Consider the following 17,819-nt stretch of genomic DNA (forward strand, 5'->3'; position numbering starts at 1 on the left):
GATATCAAAATCTACATGGAGCAGGTTAGCATATAAATTCCACCTGAAGCACATGTGAAAACATCACTCTACATTGGAAGCATATAAAAATCTCTACAATCAAAGACAGGTAAAGGACTCTGGAACACTTCGATCATGTTTTGGTACAATCCTCTCTCTGAGTGAAACCCCTTCTTCGTACAGGCTAACAGCAAGGTAGACAACAACAAAGACAATGTAGTAAAGGCTGGCAGCAAGCAACGATAGATGATCTAGAAACGTTATGAGCATTTGCTATGACCATGCTGTTAAACACACAGTAGTTTTGCATTGAACAGCATTGGTTCCAAAATTCATGAAAATAGTGGCTAGAAGCTCGTGCTATGAGAGAGTACCCAAGGGTGAAATGATATTTTCATTGAAGGAGAATATAATAGAATACTACTCGTTTAATTCAGTTGATATGAACGGAAATTTGTTGATACAACAAAACTTAAATTAAGGAGATTGGAATGAAGTGTTTCTTCTTTTGAGAAGCTTACTCATCCACCCTGATCTTCACACCGAACTGGTTCAGTGCTTCCACATACTGATCTCCCAGTGTCGCGGGTGTCAGGATACCACCTCCGAGCTTTCCCGCTTCGCTCTCCTCCAGCCTGCCTCGGAGCATAACTTTAGCAGCAGCACTGAGTGTCATTGCTGTCGCAACGTAACCACCGTGCGCGACTTCAAGGTTCGCAATCACCTTCTTCCCATCTTCGGTACTACCAACTCCACGGTAGTGCATAAAGTCCTCCTTCATGCTCTCCTTTGACGGCCCCTGGCCGGGGCTTGGAATGACCATCTTGAGAAGAGGTTCAAGCAACCAGCGTGTCACTGGGATGGCAAGCAGGATGGCGACCGAGGCAAGAACGGCCTTTTGGGCAAAACCGAAGAAGAAGTTGGGCGCACGCGCAAACTCGTTGAAGCGGAACTTGGGGCCGTACTGTAGTGTCTTATCGCTGGAAGACTGGTACAGACCCCATGAGCGATGCGCAATGCACTCATCGACAGCTGCCATGAGTCCAGTGGTCTGAATACCTCCGAGTTCGGGGATGGTTTTCAGGCCAAAGAGGTTGTACGGGAAGCTTCCCGATGGCGGTGCGACAACGTTGTCCGCATGAACGGGCGACAGTGAGTACGGATGCATCGACTTTCCGAGATGACTGAGAGAGTACTTCTTGAAGAGCTCCAGCATAGTGAGTGATGTTCCGCCACTGATGCCGGATTTGAAGTCGTACAGTGTCATAATGGCGCGCTCGCAGGGGGCATTGTAGCGCTTGCGCACCTCGCGCGCAAGTACATAGGCCATGATGTCTGCAGGCACGGAGTCGAGACCACACTCAGGTATGATGATAGTCTTGTTCTTTTTCGCAAGCTCGTCGTACTTGGCGACCATGTCGTATATCCATGGCACCTCACCAGTCGAATCCAGATAGTGCGTGCCATTATTGACACAGGCGGCAAGGACGGGCTCACCGTAGTGCATGAAAGGGCCTACTGTCGTGATGATGAGTGTCGTCTTTTTGACAAGAACTTCCAACTGTTGACGCTCAAGCTCGCATGTCTCGATGGCTGATGTTCGTTAGCTCCGCCCCGAGCTTCGACTGTCACATGTTTGCAACACAGATTCTAGCCCACGTACCTGGCTGCTTGCGATTTGGCCTCAACTCCGTCAATTCGTCGACTATGCCCTGCAACTTCTTCGCATTGCGTCCTGCGACAGCCCATTTCAAATCGTCCGGCAGGTGGGTGGTGATCCATTCCGCAACAAGTTTTCCGGTGTATCCGGTCGCTCCCAGCAAGATTAGCTCGTATTCTCGTGATTGCTGAGCCATGTTGTTATACGTGTAGGATTGAGGAGAGAAAAGAAAACAAGACGAGAGAAAGTTGATTGAGAGATGGCGTAGCTGTAGCTAGGAAGGGAATCTCAATCATCAAATACTGCGCGACTCGGACAAGACCCTTCTTTTGGTATGCCTGAGGTCATACCGCGGCAGACAGGCGCCGGCGTGCGCGGTAGATACCACATCGTCGCATTTCAAATCACAACACGATTGGAGCAGAGATGATGGAGTTTAGCAAGTGCTGCGTTGCAAGACGAAAGAAGACCCAAACCCTTCATATTAACCGCTGACAGTCGATACCACGAAAAGAGTAAGCCCTTGCATAGATCACATTGTGATCGTGCGCTATTCTTGATCTGACACTAGCGCCTTGGCAACAGACACTGAGTTCCAAGATGTGAGAAATGCCCCTCCAAAGCCGACAACTGATCCTTCTCACCGCTATCGCCTTTTGGTTTCCACACAAGCTGTTTTATTCTGATCGCGCGATCGGGCCGTATTTTTTGAGTTTGCTAATGGGCTGCCAACAACGCATTCACAAAGGCTGGGAAGCCTGGTGGAAAGAGCGCGACTGTGGGGATGAAGCGGTCTGCTTTCGGCGATTTGTTCACACCTCACAGTATCGCTAATGTGGAAAATGGATAGGGAACTCAAGAAGCTGAGCCCAAGACGTACGTAGCTGCCTGCGAGAAGCCGCCGCAACCGCACTGCGAATTCGATCGTTCACGTCGTGCGGTATTGTCGCTCGGAGCTTACAGAGCTGCGCAAGACGCTACACATAGAAATGCAAGATCCATTAAACTGCCATACTCTGCTCACCCAAAGACGGAGCCCTCGAGTAGTCTTGGAGCGCGATGGAGAACATACAACAACGGGCCTTGGCAACGCCGGAGTCCGTGTTGCGACGCATTCGCCTATGTTTTACCTTTTCTGTTGAGTGCTGATGGGCGAGGTGCTTGGATGAAAAGGATACCTACAGCGAGAGCAATACGCATTACACTGTAGGCCAAGTGTTCGGGCTAAGAGCACCGCATGCGGCAGCTGTCGTTATCTTATCACTGTATCCCATAGTGACAGTTCCCAACGAGGAAAAGCCTGTTCACGTCTCCAGCCTATCCGGTCTTGTATGTCCGACCTTCCCACCTCACCTACTCTCATACATGCAGGCCGGAGAGCGATACGGGTGCACTGAGGCCCGGAGCGTAATCGTAAGCATGCAACAGGCGTATCCGATGCGATCAAGAAGCGAGGAAACGACTGAGCGACCATGTTGGCACGTGTGTGCATTCTGAGTAAAACCACGGTAATCTCACTCATCATTTGGACGGCTGCTAAGGGAACCTTGAAACGTGGTGAGGTAAGTCTAAAAGTGACTGATCACTTACGAAGTGCTAGCAGCAGATTTACGAACTCGACACATACTTCACGCTACCAAAAGTAACTAGTCTCCACTTGGGCATCCTTTTTCTAGAAAACATCACGAGTTTCCGGGGTTGGCTGCGACTGCCTGGGAGTGTGTGGCTGCTGCAGGGTGACCGCGAGGCCAAGCCACTAGCGTCCGCTACTTAAACCACAGTCCCCGCTCTCTCGACTTGATCATCTTCCCAACTTATGAATCGCGTCGACCGGTACTTCCGCTCTTTCACATTCAAACATCATACCAATGGCCGAGACGTGTATAGTCTGCCTCGGCGATCTCGTCCCCCACGACCATGGCCCTGCCGCCACCGCATCATCGCTTGCGACCAAACCGCTTGAGGATGGCGCTGATGGCGACTCCCAACCCCATGCCAAGAACAAGATGGTGGTTGTAGAGTCGACCAAGGAAGATGAGCTGGTCGCACATCTATCGCCATGCGGTCACGATCTGCACAACGAGTGCCTCAAACCTTGGGTCGAACGAGCGAATAGCTGTCCGATATGTCGAGCCAGTTTCAACATGGTCGAGCTCAGCGCACGCGTTGGAGGTATGTCAGTCCTGGATGTTACGGAGCCTTGCGGTTGCGACGTTGCTATTGCTGCCTGGTAGTAGCCTGGCTACTGGCTAAATGGTCAGTCGAGCTCAGCATGAACTCCATCCAATCCCATAATGTTGAGCCGCGCCAAGTGGCGTTGTTGAGATGCAACCCCAACTAACACCGTACCAGGACCTAAGCTATCCGAGTACACCGTGCAAGACAAGAAGCAGGTCGCCGATATCGATCCTTCCATGATCGTCGAGGACGACTACATACTGGAGGATGACGGGAGCTATGACGCATGCGTGGTCTGTGACGAGTTCGGTGACGCATCACAGCTCATGTACTGCCATAGCTGCGAACAACTCTGCCACGTCTTCTGTGCTGGTCTTGATCGGATGCCATCTCGCGGGCCTTGGTATTGCCAGGGCTGTGTTGAGAATCCTAGCCTGCTAGAAGCCGCGTCCCGAATACGACCCGCGGTCCGGGGTCCTGCTGCCTGGATCAACGGTCGAAGCCGTGTACCGCGTCACAACCATGCTCCTGATGAGTGGGTAGGGGTTTGGCAGAGCGTTTGGGACCGACTGCAATTCGACATCGAGTTTCCCTTCGACGAGGAAGAGCAGTCGGAGAATCAATCCGATGTTACGCGACGCGATGACATTAGGTGGGAGCAGCGCATGCGCGTAGCACGACAGGCAGGAGCTGGCAATCGCTTTCAGGCCGCCGCTGACAATATTGTAACTGGTCGACGTCGCAACTCCAATGTCATTGCACGACCTACAAATCGAACGCTCCATCGTGAACCACCGAAGACACCAAAAGACCCCGAGTCACAAGAAGAGCTTCGCGCATGGAATCAGTTTGAGAAGGCGCGTGAGCAACTCGCCCAAGGCGATGCGTGCCCTACCCCTAGCGTGGCGAGCACTAGTAGCCGGCGGGGACGCAAGCGGAAGTCTGTCGACTCTTCGCCTGCTGACTCTGAGCCTCGCGAGCAGAAGCCTGAACGCAAGCTTAAGCGCCCCCGGACTCGCATGCACTTGGATAATGGAGAGTCATCATCGGCTGCCGCACGTCGCAACACGGCGACTAACACGCACGCCCCTGCAGCTGCGTCATCACCACCGGCGGCTCCAAGTGGTGAAACTTCCACTCCTGCACCTGGCTTCCTTCAGTCATTGCTTCAAGAGGTCGAGGTTGACCGATTCGCTGAGCGCGACAAGGAGATCGCCGCCCCACAGCCGCGGCGCGTCATTGTGGAGCGCGCTTGTTCTCCCCAACATTCATCGCCGGGTCTGTCGCCTGTCTACCAGAAACCCCCAGGAATGACAACACCACCGCCTCTCAACCTTACTCGCATCGCATCGCCTGCACAGAAAGACCAACAACCATCACCAACGTACTCACCATACTCCCCTGCAGACGACGACAGGCCTGGCCGCCGTAGGCTCGAACATCGCTCTGTCGGCCTTAGTAGTCCCCCTCGCTCCAAAGATTCATCACCTAGCCGCCCCGCACTTTCGTACTCTACAAAGGCTGAGCTGCAACGTATGGTCACAGCCGTTCTGAAGCCTATATATTTGAAAAAAGAAGTCACGAAAGAGGAATACACGGACGTCAATCGCGACGTGTCGCGTTTGTTATATGAAAAGGTTGGTGAAGCTGGTGCCGATGCACTAGCGGACCAAGATACGAGAGAGAAGTGGCAGAAAATGGCTACCAACGAGGTTGATATTGCTGTAAAGGCCCTTCGCGCTGGTGGAGCGGCACTCTCGCCTGCTGCTGACGACTCTGCATCGTCGTCTTCGTGATAAGTTTTACTGTGTGGGTGATTTCGGCGTTAAGGTTTTCAGTACGCATGGAAGCGTGCTTCAACAAGGTGTTACATAGAGGAAAGGACATATGATACCACGGACTTGTCTTTTTTTTTCTTAGCATAGATGGCGTTCTGGATAGCGTGCCGATATCATAGTAGTTCGTCTGCGACGTAATGAAGGAATTTTCGGCCGGAATGCGGCATTTACGATAAAATCCCACTTTCGCAGTGACAACTGTAAACATGCTACATCTGCACACAAGTGACGAAGATGTCAAGTCAAATTTCATCTATGGATGAGAAGTCGACAACTACATGACTGGATGCTATCTGATTGTAGGTTGACATTGAATTCGGAGAGAAGGCGCAAGCTGACCAGGGCTCCAGTCGTACTCTACACGTTTGACAAGCACCATGTTTTAGCACCCTTGTGTTTTCATGAACCAACTAGTAATTCGGCCTCCGGTACTCGCCATCACGATACTCTAGACGAGGGAAATCCTGTTGATTCTGTGGAGGATAGTTTTGCTGCTGATATCCATGATGGGGTGGTGGGTACTGCTCAGACCGATAGTCTGGAGGGCCTTGGTTGTTGTAACCCTGTGAAGGTGGTGCATGATGCTCAGGTCGGTAGTCTTGAGACTGCTGATACTGCTGAGGAGCATAGCCTTGGTGAGGTGGTGCGTGATGCTCGGATCGATAGTCTTGAGGTGGTGGGTATTGTGGCGCCCGGTGATCTTGGTAATCTCCTCTCGGCTCCTCTCGGTACTGATTGTGGCTCTGATACTGCGACGAGTTGTTGTATCCTTGCGGCGCATGCCCTTGTTCACTATAGCCACTTTGAGGAGGGGCAGGGCGATGGTCGCCTTGTGGTGGCTGTGGCGGAGGCTGGTATCCTCCTCCCATATGCGTGTTCGCAGTCGGTGATCCGACACTCACGTTTTCGTTTCCAATGTCGTCCGGGACATTGATCTTGACGTCAGGTAGATATCTCTGGACCTTCTGTTCCACCATACCCTGCACAAAGACCCAGCTCTGGCGCTCAAACTTCCGGTGTCCGCCATTGACTACACCTAAAATGCTCTCTCGCAATGTCTCCTGGACCTTCTGGACTAAATCACGAATCTTGCCGAGTAGCTTGGATTTGATGTCATCGCCAAAGCCGCGGTCAGCATTACCTGATGCGTCGCGGTCCAGCTGTGAATCAAATGGATTGCCACCAAGTATCTTCTCAAGCGGCCGCTGGAATTGGTCGGGTAGCAATTCAAACAACTGCTTCTCGATTTGTCCGAGAATCTTGCGAAACTCCAGACGAACCTCCCGGTGAACTTTTGCGAGACCAGTGCTGAGCTTGTCGCTGATGACTCGAGAGAAGCCGCCTCCACCGTCACTCTCGCCATCGCGGCCGGAATCATCGAGAGCTCTGGATGCTTCTTCATTTTTGCTCTTCTTGCTTCCAAATAAACTTCCAAGGCCCTTCACCAGGTCGCCTACTTGTTCGGCAATCTCAGCCTTGGCGCCTTCCCCAAGATCGCGTGTGCTTGTGTTTCCACGAAGCCAGCGCTTGATGTGATCCAGAGCAATACGGGTGAACTGTTCAGCGATGGGTGCATGCTGCTCGCGTAGCTTGTCGCCTACTGTCTGCTTGATCTCTGGACTGATAAGCCTCGCCTTCTCTTCGGGGTTTTGTGATGCATCCTTGATCGTGCTACTAATCATCCCAAGTAGCCCCCCAATCTCAAAGGACTGGCCACCTGTCGACCCTTTTTCGTCGTCGAAATGATCTTGAACGACATTGAGTGCTGTAGAGAGGAATCCTCTAGCTCCAGACGCGAAATCTCCATCTGCAGATCGAGACTGCTCTGCACCGCCTCTGTTTCCTGAAGTAAGATCGAAGATGTCGCGTAAATCTCCGCTCGCTTCATCGGAAATCTGTCCGAAGCTTCGCGTCAACTTGGAAATCTCATCCGCAAAGGGCAGTGACTGGCCACCATAGGAATCAGGTGCTGCGTCATTGAGATTCCAGGGACCAGAGCGACTTCCATCCGATGAAGACTGTCTATCTTTGTTGAACAGGGATTTGAACGCGTCTACGACTTGCGTCTCAAGACTGTCAATGGTCTTTTGTTGGAAGATCTCAAGTTCGTCGGCGATGCGGGGCTGAATCTGGGGCGCCAGCGAATCGACGTAGTCGTCGACCTTCTGCATCAACACGTCAGGGAGACCGCGCGAAGACATGTTGGATGAAGCAAGTAAGGTTTTAGGCTAATGAATAAAGTGAATAGGGAAGAATGAGCTTTTGTTTGATGTCAGGTAAAAGACTTGCGTCATGGTGGGAAGCAAGGTTTCGGTCGAAACGTGGCTGGTGATAAGTGGCGCTCGGCCAAGGCAAGCTAGTGACGAATACCAAGAGCTCACCAGTTGTTCTACCATAGCAAACACCATGTACTCATCCACACTCCTATCGTGTGCTTGTGACTGCCCAATCAATCCCAAGGCTTGGATAGATCGGAAAGTAATACAGTTGATTCGCCCGTGATTCGGGAGATCTGTTCTAGACCTACATGTGGCGCGGTACTGCATGGCGTTCGTCATCTTACCTCTACACCCTTCAACTCCTGGTGTCACATTTCTTGTATTCGTAGGCAGTCGGCCTCTAGGATATACTGCCAAGCATTTCGCAGAATTATGTTTCATAGGTCATATATTGCATCATGCATCCAAACAAAGCCAAACCTCATCTCCTCAGCTTCGGGGTCGTAACATATACTCTTAGACGATAGCATCGGGTCTAACAACCCTCTTCTTCGCAGTCCCTACTCCTGCATGCCCCCTCTCCTGATCTTTGCCCAACCACGGCTTCAATGCCTCACCTACAAGACTCTGTCTCAAGAAGTAGATGACCTGACCGATGATAATGAGAACGAAAGCGATAGGGTACATCCAGTGGATGTTCAATCCAAACACTTTGACACCAATCGCCACGCCCCAGAAGCTTCCTGTAAGCAAGGAAATGTTGAAGAAAGCGGCGGAGCTGAGACGGAAGAGTACGGGTGCAAGGGAATAGAACAGAGAAAGGATGAGCGTGTATCCTGCGAGATAACCCCCAACCTTTGCGTTCCAAACTGCACTGCGGAAAGCAGCACGATCAAAGATACCAGCCTGGGTACCGTTGATGAGCATGCCCCAGAAGGCCAGTTGACCAACGACTTCGTATAGTGGTCTCTCGGAGACTAGCCACTCTTCAAAAACGTTGGACAGACCGTAGAAAGTAGCGCCGAGCAACGCAAACAGATCACCCTTTACTGGGTCCGTAGCGCCAAAGTTGTTAGCACCCGTGATGTGATCGGAACCGAAGATTACACCTAGACCGCCAATGCACATGAGGATGCCGAAGATTTGCGTGTAGTGGTAGCGGACCTTGAGAAAGAAGAAGGAGATGATTACGACGACGGCGATTGCCCAGAAGTTGATCAGCTGGGCGCTGAGAATGGTCGTCTAGTTGTTTGTTAGTATGGGCCAGAGGAAGTTGAAAATGACATGGTGGAAAGACTTACGTAGCGGTATGCTAGTACGATAAAGTAGTTACCCTCTACATCCATGAAAGCTAGGATGAAGAACCTCCAGCCATCTTTCACAATAAGACGACCCCATTTCTTGAAACCGTATTTGTATATGGTATACGATGTGTAGATTAAGTTGAGCAGGACGTAGTTGAAGAAGGATTGGAATGCCGGGATCGATGTACCCTCTTCGGCAAGCAGAGACGACAAGGTGTTGGTACCGGTGATGCAAAGAGCGAGGACTATGGTATGTTGTCAATCTATGTGTCGTCCATTTAATCGAATGGGAACCAGCACTTACCCTGCCCCAGCACTAAAGTGATCCAGAATTGCTTCGTCTTGAGGTACTGGAACCAACGTCCCTTGGTCTGCGCATCGCGCTCCAGCACCTCGTTCCGGGGCGCATCATTATGCAACTCATTTTCAGATGTCACATATGTGCCAGCGCCGGTTTTGTTGTTGACTGCCTCGGGCGCATAGTGCCCGTGATGCGCGTCTTGGACAACGACGCCCTCCGCGGGGTAAGCTTGGATTGGGTTCATGGTCTTTGCGTTGGTGTTGATCCTAGAGGATGCGGAAGGGACGCCTGAGCCGCAAGGCTTAACGTAGCTGTCAGAGGCTTATCGACGAAGTCGGATAGTGGGGTGGTGGTAAATGGAGCTTTTCGCATTCAACGCGAGCGCAAAACTCCAGAAGTCGCTCACGGTGGTGTACAGTCGGTACAGTCGTTGCACCGGGAAAGGCTGCAAAGCGCTTTCTAGGTGGGGGGTCCGCCACCTTATAAACAGAGACGGCCGCACTCGTTCCATCTCACCAGTCGCTTCTCGCGCTCCGGCCCCCATGCGCAGTGGTGAAAAAAGTGTGCTTGGCCCGCCGTCCAGAGCATGGGAGCTCCGCCTGTGCTTGCCTGGGTGGGGTTAAGCTTCAGAGGCTAACGTGCCCTTGTGGAGATCGACGGTGCGAGAACAAGTCGATGCGCAAGGGCTAGGGCTAGGCGAGCCCCGTGAGTGCTTTTTCCTGCGTTATCGTCCATGTCAAGTGGGAGAAAGGCTGAAATAAATGATGATGAGTGGACGATAGTAATGTCTGCGCGGTCAAGGTGCATGTATGGCTTCAGCGAGCATTAATCACAGGGTGGGGGCGTTCACAGCTCACGAGTACGAGGTAAAGATATGGGAATGTTTCCTATACTGTCAACGCCCTCACCGCGGTTATGCATGCAGAAACTTCCCGGCGTGCACGATGGTGGCGGGTCCAAGCACCCGGTAGAAGGGACTAATATCGGCGAACGGTAGTGGGGCACAAGGATAGCAATGCAGGTAACGGAAGCAAGGTTTCTTATAGGCTAACTAGAGGGGAGAGAAGGATACAAGACCATCATCCGGACTGGCCCAAACAACTGTCGCAGACGCGAGTAGAGTTACCTACATGTCGTCCGCAACAAAGTAAACAAGACAAGCGAGACAAAAGGTAAAGACAGTCAACAGTCGGACAGTTCGCGTACTTTTACCATCCACGTGTCCCTACAGTCGGGATCCTACTCAGAGTCCTCGTCCTCGCTGTCCTCGTTCTCCAGCCAGTCCTTGAACTGCTCGGCCGACTTGCGGACAGACTTGCTGACCTTGAGATCGACATACTTCTTGCTTGCCTTGGAGCACCAAGCTTTGAGCTGATCCTCCGAGACGAGATCATTTTCGTACACCTTGAGCAGGATAGCAGAGACCTGGGGGATGAGCTCGGGCTTGTCGTTGCCGACAAAGCGTTCGATACCACCGAGGAAAGCCTTCTCGTGCTTGTCCGAAGTAATCATCTTCTTGAGCATGGGGGCGCGACCGTCCATTTGCTTGACAATCTTCTCAGTGAAGAGCGTCTGGGGGATGACGGTCAGAGTACGGTGCTTCTCCTCGATGCCGAGCTCCTTGGCCTTGATGTAGATGTCGACGTTGTCAAGGTTCTCAACACCACCCTTCTCGGCACCACTGTCGATGATCCACTTGCCGAAGACGTCGTAGTTGGAGCCACCCTCCTCGTCATCTTCAATGACAAGGGCACGCTTGAGGTCGTCGGGGAGATCCTGGGCACGAGCCCTGATGGCCGCCTCAGAGGTGTCGATGGACCACTCGACCTCTTTGGCGTCCTCCTCTTCGATCTCCTTGGCACCCTCGTTGATCTGGCGGGTAAGCTCGTCATCGCTGCCGGCCTCGAGTGCCAGGTCGCCATCGTCGCCATTGTCATCTGCGCTGTCACCGGGGCTGCCGCCATCGGGCGAGGTAGCATCACCACGGGCTTCAGCCTCTTTGCGAGCGCGACGCTCGGCCTTCTTGCTGGACTTGTCCTTCTTGCCCTTCTTGGGTTCGTTCTTCAGGATGAAGGAGCTAAGCTTCAAGCGGGGGTCGACGTCGGAGATCTTTCCGCAAGCCTTGCAGTCGAGCGTGATGTTGCCGTCCTTGATGTGGACATCGGTCTCGGGGTTCTTGCACTTCTTGCAGAGGACAAACTTGGAGATGAAGCCATCGAGGTAGTCCTGGAGTTTGCTGGCGTCATGGGCACCGTTGATGATCCAACGGTCGTCGTTGGGGCTCGTGTTGGTCTGAGCTCCGAGTTCGAAACCAAAGTACTTGATGACGTGAGCAGGCGGGCGAGCGAGAGACTGAGCCACACTGCTCAGGTTGACAATGACGGTCTTGATACCGTTGCCCTTGCCTTCGATCTTGGACTGGATGCGCTCCATCTTGTAGCGGTAGAAGGGATCGGTGACATCGCGGCGGATGTTGACGGTAGCCATGGTGACGGTGGTGGTGGGGTGAGACTGGTTGGCGAGGTTGTCTTAGTGGTTATGCGGCGGGCGGGCGAACGAGGTCGGATCAGGTATGTTGACGAGGGCCGAAAGAGACATGCGCAGGAGCAGTCTCCAGTGTGTGTGGGTTGTGTGTGTATGTGTACGTGTGCGTGGGCGACTCAAGGTCAAGAGGGGCAGTGGATTAGCCGTTGGTTTGGTGGATGGTACTGCTTGGTATCCGCATACAGCGAAATTTTTGCAGTTTGGGGGGAGGTTCGACTCGGAAGGAGTAGCTTTGGCGCGAATACATATACTCCTGTTGTCGTTGGCGACTCTGAGATGCGGTTTGTGCTTGTGGCCTGTAGGCGAGGGTGGCGGGTTAGGCAGGTCGCGGGTTTGCGACGAGCAGGCTGTTTAGCGTGTAGGGCAGACTTGAGTGTGCTGTTGCCAGTGGCAGTCACTGGTGTGGGCGAGGACGACGACTGATGGATTTTTCGTGGTGCAAAGGTGGAGTGTGTGCGAACCGCGGGTGGTGGAGGAAAGATATATGGGGTCTGCCTCATGCCTAGTTTAGTTTTTCGATCTTGCCAAGCCCCGCTACTGAAGACCGTTTCTACCAAACGCCTCCAGAAGCCCCGCCCCGAGTCAGTCAGTCATCACTTATTTGCCGTTGACCTGTCCACGCGATTGCACAGAGCTTTCAGGACTTGCACTGTGAGACCAGCTGGCCGCATTCTGGGCTGAATGGCACTGTCGTCAGTTTGGGGCATTGGCCACGGACAAAGACAAGGTTTTCTGGTCCACACAAACGACGGAGCGCCAAACGCTTGTTGCAGGAAATTGCTGCATGGGCTGGTACACTGCAGCGGGTAACCATGTATCGCCGTTGTAGTTGCACGGCATTGCGTCTGTGCCACCAGTCGGATGGCTTTGACACAAAACGACCATTCATGGACTTCTGGAACACAGTGGTAGTGCTGTCGTAATTCGTGCTTGCTACGAAGGCGGCGCAATAGCCTTCGTTCCCAAGGCGACATCCATGCGTGGCTAACAAAATGTTTACACAATCAACATGTGTCCTGTACCACCCTTGAATGCCCCGCAATCCACCGTGAACACCACTCGCCATGTCACATCTGACAACGTGGGGCTAAGTGTTGAACACCGCCGAGCAACCACCGTTGAACAAGCTGCATTCTCCAAGCTACACGCAAGGCTGTCGCCTAATACGTCGACATTCGCTACTAATATCTCGCGAACCCAATCCAAGTCTTTGGCGAGCCGCACCTAGATTACATCATTAGTCATAGCGGCTTTTCCCAAGGATTTCCAGCATTCGTGGACAAGATCAAGTATTTCACACCGGTTGTCCGTCCGCTCGCAAGAATGGCTGACCAGAAAATAGACTACTCCCTGTATCTCGTGACAGACTCTACAGATGCCATTCTAGGCTCGAGGGATCTGGTTGATGTGGTTGAACAAGCATTACTTGGAGGTTAGTCATATGCTGCCCCGGTTGCAGTTTCGTGTTACATGTCCTGCACACCCATCAAACGTGCAACCATGTTGATTGAGACCTTCAGGTGTAACCATCGTCCAATACAGGGATAAAACCTCAGACACCGGCATCCTCATCTCTACAGCAAAGAAGCTCCACGAGAAATGCAAAGCACACAATATCCCGCTTCTCATCAACGACCGTGTAGATGTTGCCCTCGCAGTAGGCTGTGAGGGTGTTCATGTCGGTCAAGATGACATGAACGTTCGCGAAGCACGCCGCCTTCTAGGAAAAGACAAAATCATCGGCGCTACAGTCTCTTCTATCGACGAAGCACGCATAGCCGTCGAGCTGGGAGCAGACTACCTGGGAATCGGCACCTTGTATGCCACAAACACCAAAAAGAACACAAAAGACATTATTGGAATTACTGGTATCAGAAAGATACTGCGATATCTCGGCCAGGGCAACGAAGCCGAGAAGAATGTCAAGACAGTATGCATCGGCGGTGTCAACGCCTCAAACACCCAACGCGTAACATACCAACTCCTAGCCCCAACAACGGCCAACGCCCATCCCAAGACCATCGATGGCGTCGCGGTGGTATCCGCAATAATAGGTGCTCAGGACCCTAGAGCCGCATCTTCACACCTTGCCCACCTCCTCAAGACGCCTCCGGCATTCGCCCCTCAATCCCCCCTCCCAAACTTCTACCACGAGAAGCCTATTGATGAGATAAACTCTGTCCTCCAAAACGCAATCTCCGCAACAAAGAAAGTTAAACAGATGAACCCTCTCTCCCATAATATGACCAACCTCGTGGTCCAGAACTTCGCCGCAAACGTCGCTCTCTCCATTGGCGCTAGCCCCATCATGAGTAACTATGGCGCTGAAGCCGCGGATTTGTCCAAACTAGGTGGCGCATTAGTCGTAAATATGGGTACCGTTACCCCCGAAGGGCTAGCAAACTACCAAGCAGCAATCACTGCTTACAATGCCGCCGGTGGACCCATTGTTCTTGACCCTGTAGGCGCAGGCGCAACGAGTATACGACGAGACGCTCTAGCCAAGCTAATGGGTGCTGGGTACTTTGACTTGATCAAAGGCAACGAGAGTGAGATCCTCGCCGTGGCACGTGCAAGCGGGTATAAGCTCGATAATTCCAGTCAGCAGCGTGGTGTCGACTCTGGTGCTTCACTCTTCTCTGTAAAGCAACGAGCGAGCATCGTTTCGAGTCTTGCAGCCAGAGAGCGGTGCGTTGTTCTCATGACTGGGGCTACTGATGTTGTTTCGGATGGAACGAGGACTTATGCTGTGAGCAATGGACATGAGTATCTGGGGAGGATTACGGGAAGTGGATGTACACTGGGTACAACGCTATCTGCCTATTTGGCAGCATACCGCGAAGACAAGCTGCTTGCGGCTGTGGCAGGACTGTTGCACTACGAGATCGCGGCCGAGGCTGCGGCCCGGAGAGAAGATGTCAAAGGCCCCGGGACTTTTGTTCCTGCTTTCATAGATGAATTGTGGAATCATGGAGAGAAGACGGTGAAGGGGGAGATGGAACTGAAAGATGTGGCCAAGGTGGAGTTCATCAAGGATATGGAAGATGCTGGCTTATCGGAGGATCTGTAGGCAATATAGCAGCAAAGCAGTAGTCAAGACCTGGACAAACAGATTTTGGGTATTCCTGACCATTAAAGGGATACTACTATTACGCCTTTTCTTACTGGAGTACTGTACCCATGTCGCAACGCCAACGCTCATTGACTTCCAACGTAACCTGATCGTACATCTCTATGCCAACACCCCTAAGCCAAAGTCTACCTAGCTTTCCTGTATCGACCCTGGTTCATCTCTGCTTTTAAAGCATCTTGCTGATCCGGCAACGGTGCTCTTCTCCTAATACCATCTGCGCCCACTGGTCCCCCTTGTTGCTGTTGCGGGGGTGGAGGAGGACCAGGCCATCCTGGTGGCGGGGCAGCCATACCACCAGGTGGAGGAGGGAAGCCCGGGAAGCCTGGAGGTGGCATACCCGGGGGAAACGGTGGCATACCGGCTGGCATGCCTTGTGGGAAGCCGGGGAAATTTGGTGGTGGGAAAGGCGGAGGAGGACCATTAGCGTTTGGTGGTGGAGGACCGTGACCATGAGGTATGGGCGGTGGCGGTAGGGAGCCTGACGCGATGAGTTGTGCAAGGCGAGAGGGGTCCATGCCATTGAGAGGAGGCAAAGGCGGGCCACCTCCGTTTGGCGGTGGGAATGGCATGCTACCTGGTGGAGGGGGCACTGGAAGATGATTTGCCCCGCCAATACCGGGTAGAGAACTGGATGTGCCGTCTGGCGCTGCATTGAGTCCTGGTAAGGAGAGACCGGGAGGCAGGAAACCACCAGCAGGGTTCTTTGACGGCATTTTCTGATCGACCAGACCCTCGGCCTCGTCCTCGGCTTCCTGCTCTTCTTCCTCTATCTTCTGTCGCCTGCCCTGGCCGCGGTCGAATGTGCCTTGTGCCTCTGCCGCAGCCTGGCCAATGTGGTAGCGGTCGTTGACGTAGTTTGTGTCGCCTGGCCGAGGCCGTGTCCAGAAACGCGTGACCCTGTCGTTGGAACCAGACGCAAGGATGTGGCCCAGCGGATGCCAATCCATTGTCCAGACTGTGAAATCGTGGGCGTATTGCAGGCTATGTGCGGGGTATATAGTTTGTGAGGGCGCGTTTTGCGAATCGGCGGCGTCGTAAGGCGATATTGACGGTGCGACACCAGTAGGGGGGTTTTGCTCGTCGAGGAGATAGTGGTGTATGCTGCCATCGACACCACCGGTGGACAGCAGATTCTTGTGCATTGGGTGCCACGCCATTGTGATAATGTCCTTTTCGTGTCCCTTGAGCAGCAAGACATCGCGCATCATTCGGAGATCAAAGATGCGGGCTGTGTGATCACGGGCGCATGTTGCTAGCATGTTTCCTTGGACGGGCTCGAACATGGTTTTTGATATTGGGTTTTTATGTCCATGAAGCGTCGTAAGACAGCGCCCTGTCCGCGGATCCCAAAACTTGACTTGGTGATCCTTTGACCCTGATACTAGCAGCCCCTTGTGCGGATGCCAGTCAACCGACTTGACCTCCCATCCATGTCCTGTCAATGTTGACTCTTCTGTGCTCGACGCGAAATCCCAGATCTTCAGTGTGGTGTCATCGGCGCATGTCACAAACTTTGTGTCTGTGGGTGCGATGGAGAGCCCTCGCACCGCTTCCGTGTGCGCTTGTATCTCCTTGACGTTGTTGAAGTTTGTCTGCCAGTATTTGACGACGCCTGTCTGGTCTGCTGACAAGAGCCAGTCGTCGGTGGACGTGTATTCGACAGCTCGAATTGCAGCCTCGTGCGCCTGCATAATGGTTTCGAAGTTGAAGCCCATTCCGTTCCATAGAGTGAATTCGCCGCTAGTGGAGCCGGTGAGCAGTCGCCGACCTTCCGGAGTCCATTTGACTACGTTTATGGGATGTTTGACTTTGTTCAGGGAAGAATGTACGGCTTTAGCTGGTATCGACTCGGCTGCGCTGGCGACGCGTGCTGCTGGAGGCTGCATATCGACAATGTAGCTTGCACTTGGCCGCTCCATCTCCGCCATGGGTGCATTTTTGTATCGCGGGCGTCGATTGCGCATCCATTGCACTGTGGTTGAGCCATAATCGGTGACCGCTCCTGCAGGTTGTATAGTCAGCGTCGGAAGCTGGAATCCGCAGCAGGATAGGCGTATAGGAAGTAGCAGTCTTCAGAAATTGAAGGAGAAAGAAGGGTGTTTGTAAGAAGAAACTCGCTCGATCGGGTGGCTAGACGGGAGGGACAGATATACTCACGCTTCGGTCGAGGTCGCAACCCTCCCTCAAAGTCTGGGCGATGGTATTCGCGCTCCATGACGGCTGTTGTTGCCGTGTGCTACTGTTATGCAACCAGCATAGAAGGTCCAACCAGATGGCGGGGTGGTGACGGCGAGTGCGTGATCGAGGGCGATGCGCAGGGCTGGGGTGGAGTAGTTCGTTACTGCGCGCGTCCTTTGTCGCGCGTTGAACCTCCGCGATAGCTCGGCCTAGCGTCAAAGCCACAGTGTTCGCATCACCAGCCACATTCACCCGCCACGGTCTAGGATGGGGTCGGCCTGCATCACCGTGCAGATCCCCGCTCACCAGACTCCCAACAGAATGCAGAATGCGCTGATAAACTCTGTCGCCATTGCTGCCAAAACCCTCGGTCATGGCGCGCTTATCCCGAGTACAAATCCATCGCTTCCGCCGAGAGCCACGGCCGAGTGAGCCTGTTTCAATCGTCCCAATCGCCGCATACG

General features: G+C 53.1%; 7 protein-coding genes across 7 annotated transcripts; 2 read left to right on the plus strand and 5 right to left on the minus strand.

The window, feature by feature from the left end:
* Positions 1 to 406: 406 nt before the first annotated feature.
* Positions 407 to 2,136, minus strand: ACET3X_005282 (uncharacterized protein). The gene is made up of 2 exons (XM_069451469.1): positions 1,664 to 2,136; positions 407 to 1,593 (listed from the first exon to the last, which is right to left on the minus strand). Exons 1-2 carry the CDS (start codon positions 1,854 to 1,856, stop codon positions 518 to 520), a joined length of 1,269 nt encoding a protein of 422 aa, XP_069307326.1. The 5' UTR covers positions 1,857 to 2,136; the 3' UTR covers positions 407 to 517.
* A 1,392-nt stretch (positions 2,137 to 3,528) lies between these two features.
* Positions 3,529 to 5,634, plus strand: ACET3X_005283 (uncharacterized protein; the record flags this gene model as incomplete). Its single annotated transcript, XM_069451470.1, has 2 exons — positions 3,529 to 3,832; positions 4,013 to 5,634. 2 exons carry the CDS (start codon positions 3,529 to 3,531, stop codon positions 5,632 to 5,634), a joined length of 1,926 nt encoding a protein of 641 aa, XP_069307327.1.
* A 452-nt stretch (positions 5,635 to 6,086) lies between these two features.
* Positions 6,087 to 7,877, minus strand: ACET3X_005284 (uncharacterized protein; the record flags this gene model as incomplete). The annotated part of the gene is made up of 1 exon (XM_069451473.1): positions 6,087 to 7,877. One exon carries the CDS (start codon positions 7,875 to 7,877, stop codon positions 6,087 to 6,089), a length of 1,791 nt encoding a protein of 596 aa, XP_069307328.1.
* A 332-nt stretch (positions 7,878 to 8,209) lies between these two features.
* ACET3X_005285 (uncharacterized protein) lies at positions 8,210 to 9,974 on the minus strand. Its single transcript, XM_069451474.1, has 3 exons — positions 9,504 to 9,974; positions 9,197 to 9,444; positions 8,210 to 9,137 (listed from the first exon to the last, which is right to left on the minus strand). The coding sequence occupies exons 1-3, from the start codon at positions 9,742 to 9,744 to the stop codon at positions 8,412 to 8,414; spliced, it is 1,215 nt and encodes a 404-aa protein (XP_069307329.1). The 5' UTR covers positions 9,745 to 9,974; the 3' UTR covers positions 8,210 to 8,411.
* A 536-nt stretch (positions 9,975 to 10,510) lies between these two features.
* On the minus strand, positions 10,511 to 12,511 carry ACET3X_005286 (uncharacterized protein). The gene has a single exon (XM_069451475.1). The coding sequence runs from the start codon at positions 11,985 to 11,987 to the stop codon at positions 10,740 to 10,742; it is 1,248 nt and encodes a 415-aa protein (XP_069307330.1). The 5' UTR covers positions 11,988 to 12,511; the 3' UTR covers positions 10,511 to 10,739.
* An 856-nt stretch (positions 12,512 to 13,367) lies between these two features.
* On the plus strand, positions 13,368 to 15,114 carry ACET3X_005287 (uncharacterized protein; the record flags this gene model as incomplete). Its single annotated transcript, XM_069451476.1, has 2 exons — positions 13,368 to 13,476; positions 13,565 to 15,114. 2 exons carry the CDS (start codon positions 13,368 to 13,370, stop codon positions 15,112 to 15,114), a joined length of 1,659 nt encoding a protein of 552 aa, XP_069307331.1.
* A 188-nt stretch (positions 15,115 to 15,302) lies between these two features.
* ACET3X_005288 (uncharacterized protein) lies at positions 15,303 to 17,392 on the minus strand (the record flags this gene model as incomplete). Its single annotated transcript, XM_069451477.1, has 2 exons — positions 15,303 to 17,179; positions 17,335 to 17,392. The coding sequence occupies 2 exons, from the start codon at positions 17,390 to 17,392 to the stop codon at positions 15,303 to 15,305; spliced, it is 1,935 nt and encodes a 644-aa protein (XP_069307332.1).
* Between the last annotated feature and the right edge of the window lie 427 nt (positions 17,393 to 17,819).

This window comes from Alternaria dauci, chromosome 4 (assembly GCF_042100115.1).
Source record: "Alternaria dauci strain A2016 chromosome 4, whole genome shotgun sequence".
Taxonomy (NCBI): Eukaryota; Fungi; Ascomycota; class Dothideomycetes; order Pleosporales; family Pleosporaceae; genus Alternaria; species Alternaria dauci.

Excerpts from the sequence above, each read along its gene's own strand:
- ACET3X_005282 (XM_069451469.1), bottom strand. The coding sequence starts at position 1,856 with ATGGCTCAGCAATCACGAGAATACGAGCTAATCTTGCTGGGAGCGACC. Across the intron at positions 1,594-1,663 it reads GCCAAATCGCAAGCAGCCAG|CCATCGAGACATGCGAGCTT; the intron begins GTACGTGGGCTA and ends AACGAACATCAG.
- ACET3X_005285 (XM_069451474.1), bottom strand. The coding sequence starts at position 9,744 with ATGAACCCAATCCAAGCTTACCCCGCGGAGGGCGTCGTTGTCCAAGAC. Across the intron at positions 9,445-9,503 it reads CACTTTAGTGCTGGGGCAGG|TCCTCGCTCTTTGCATCACC; the intron begins GTAAGTGCTGGT and ends AACATACCATAG. Across the intron at positions 9,138-9,196 it reads TCGTACTAGCATACCGCTAC|ACGACCATTCTCAGCGCCCA; the intron begins GTAAGTCTTTCC and ends ACAAACAACTAG.
- ACET3X_005286 (XM_069451475.1), bottom strand. The coding sequence starts at position 11,987 with ATGGCTACCGTCAACATCCGCCGCGATGTCACCGATCCCTTCTACCGC.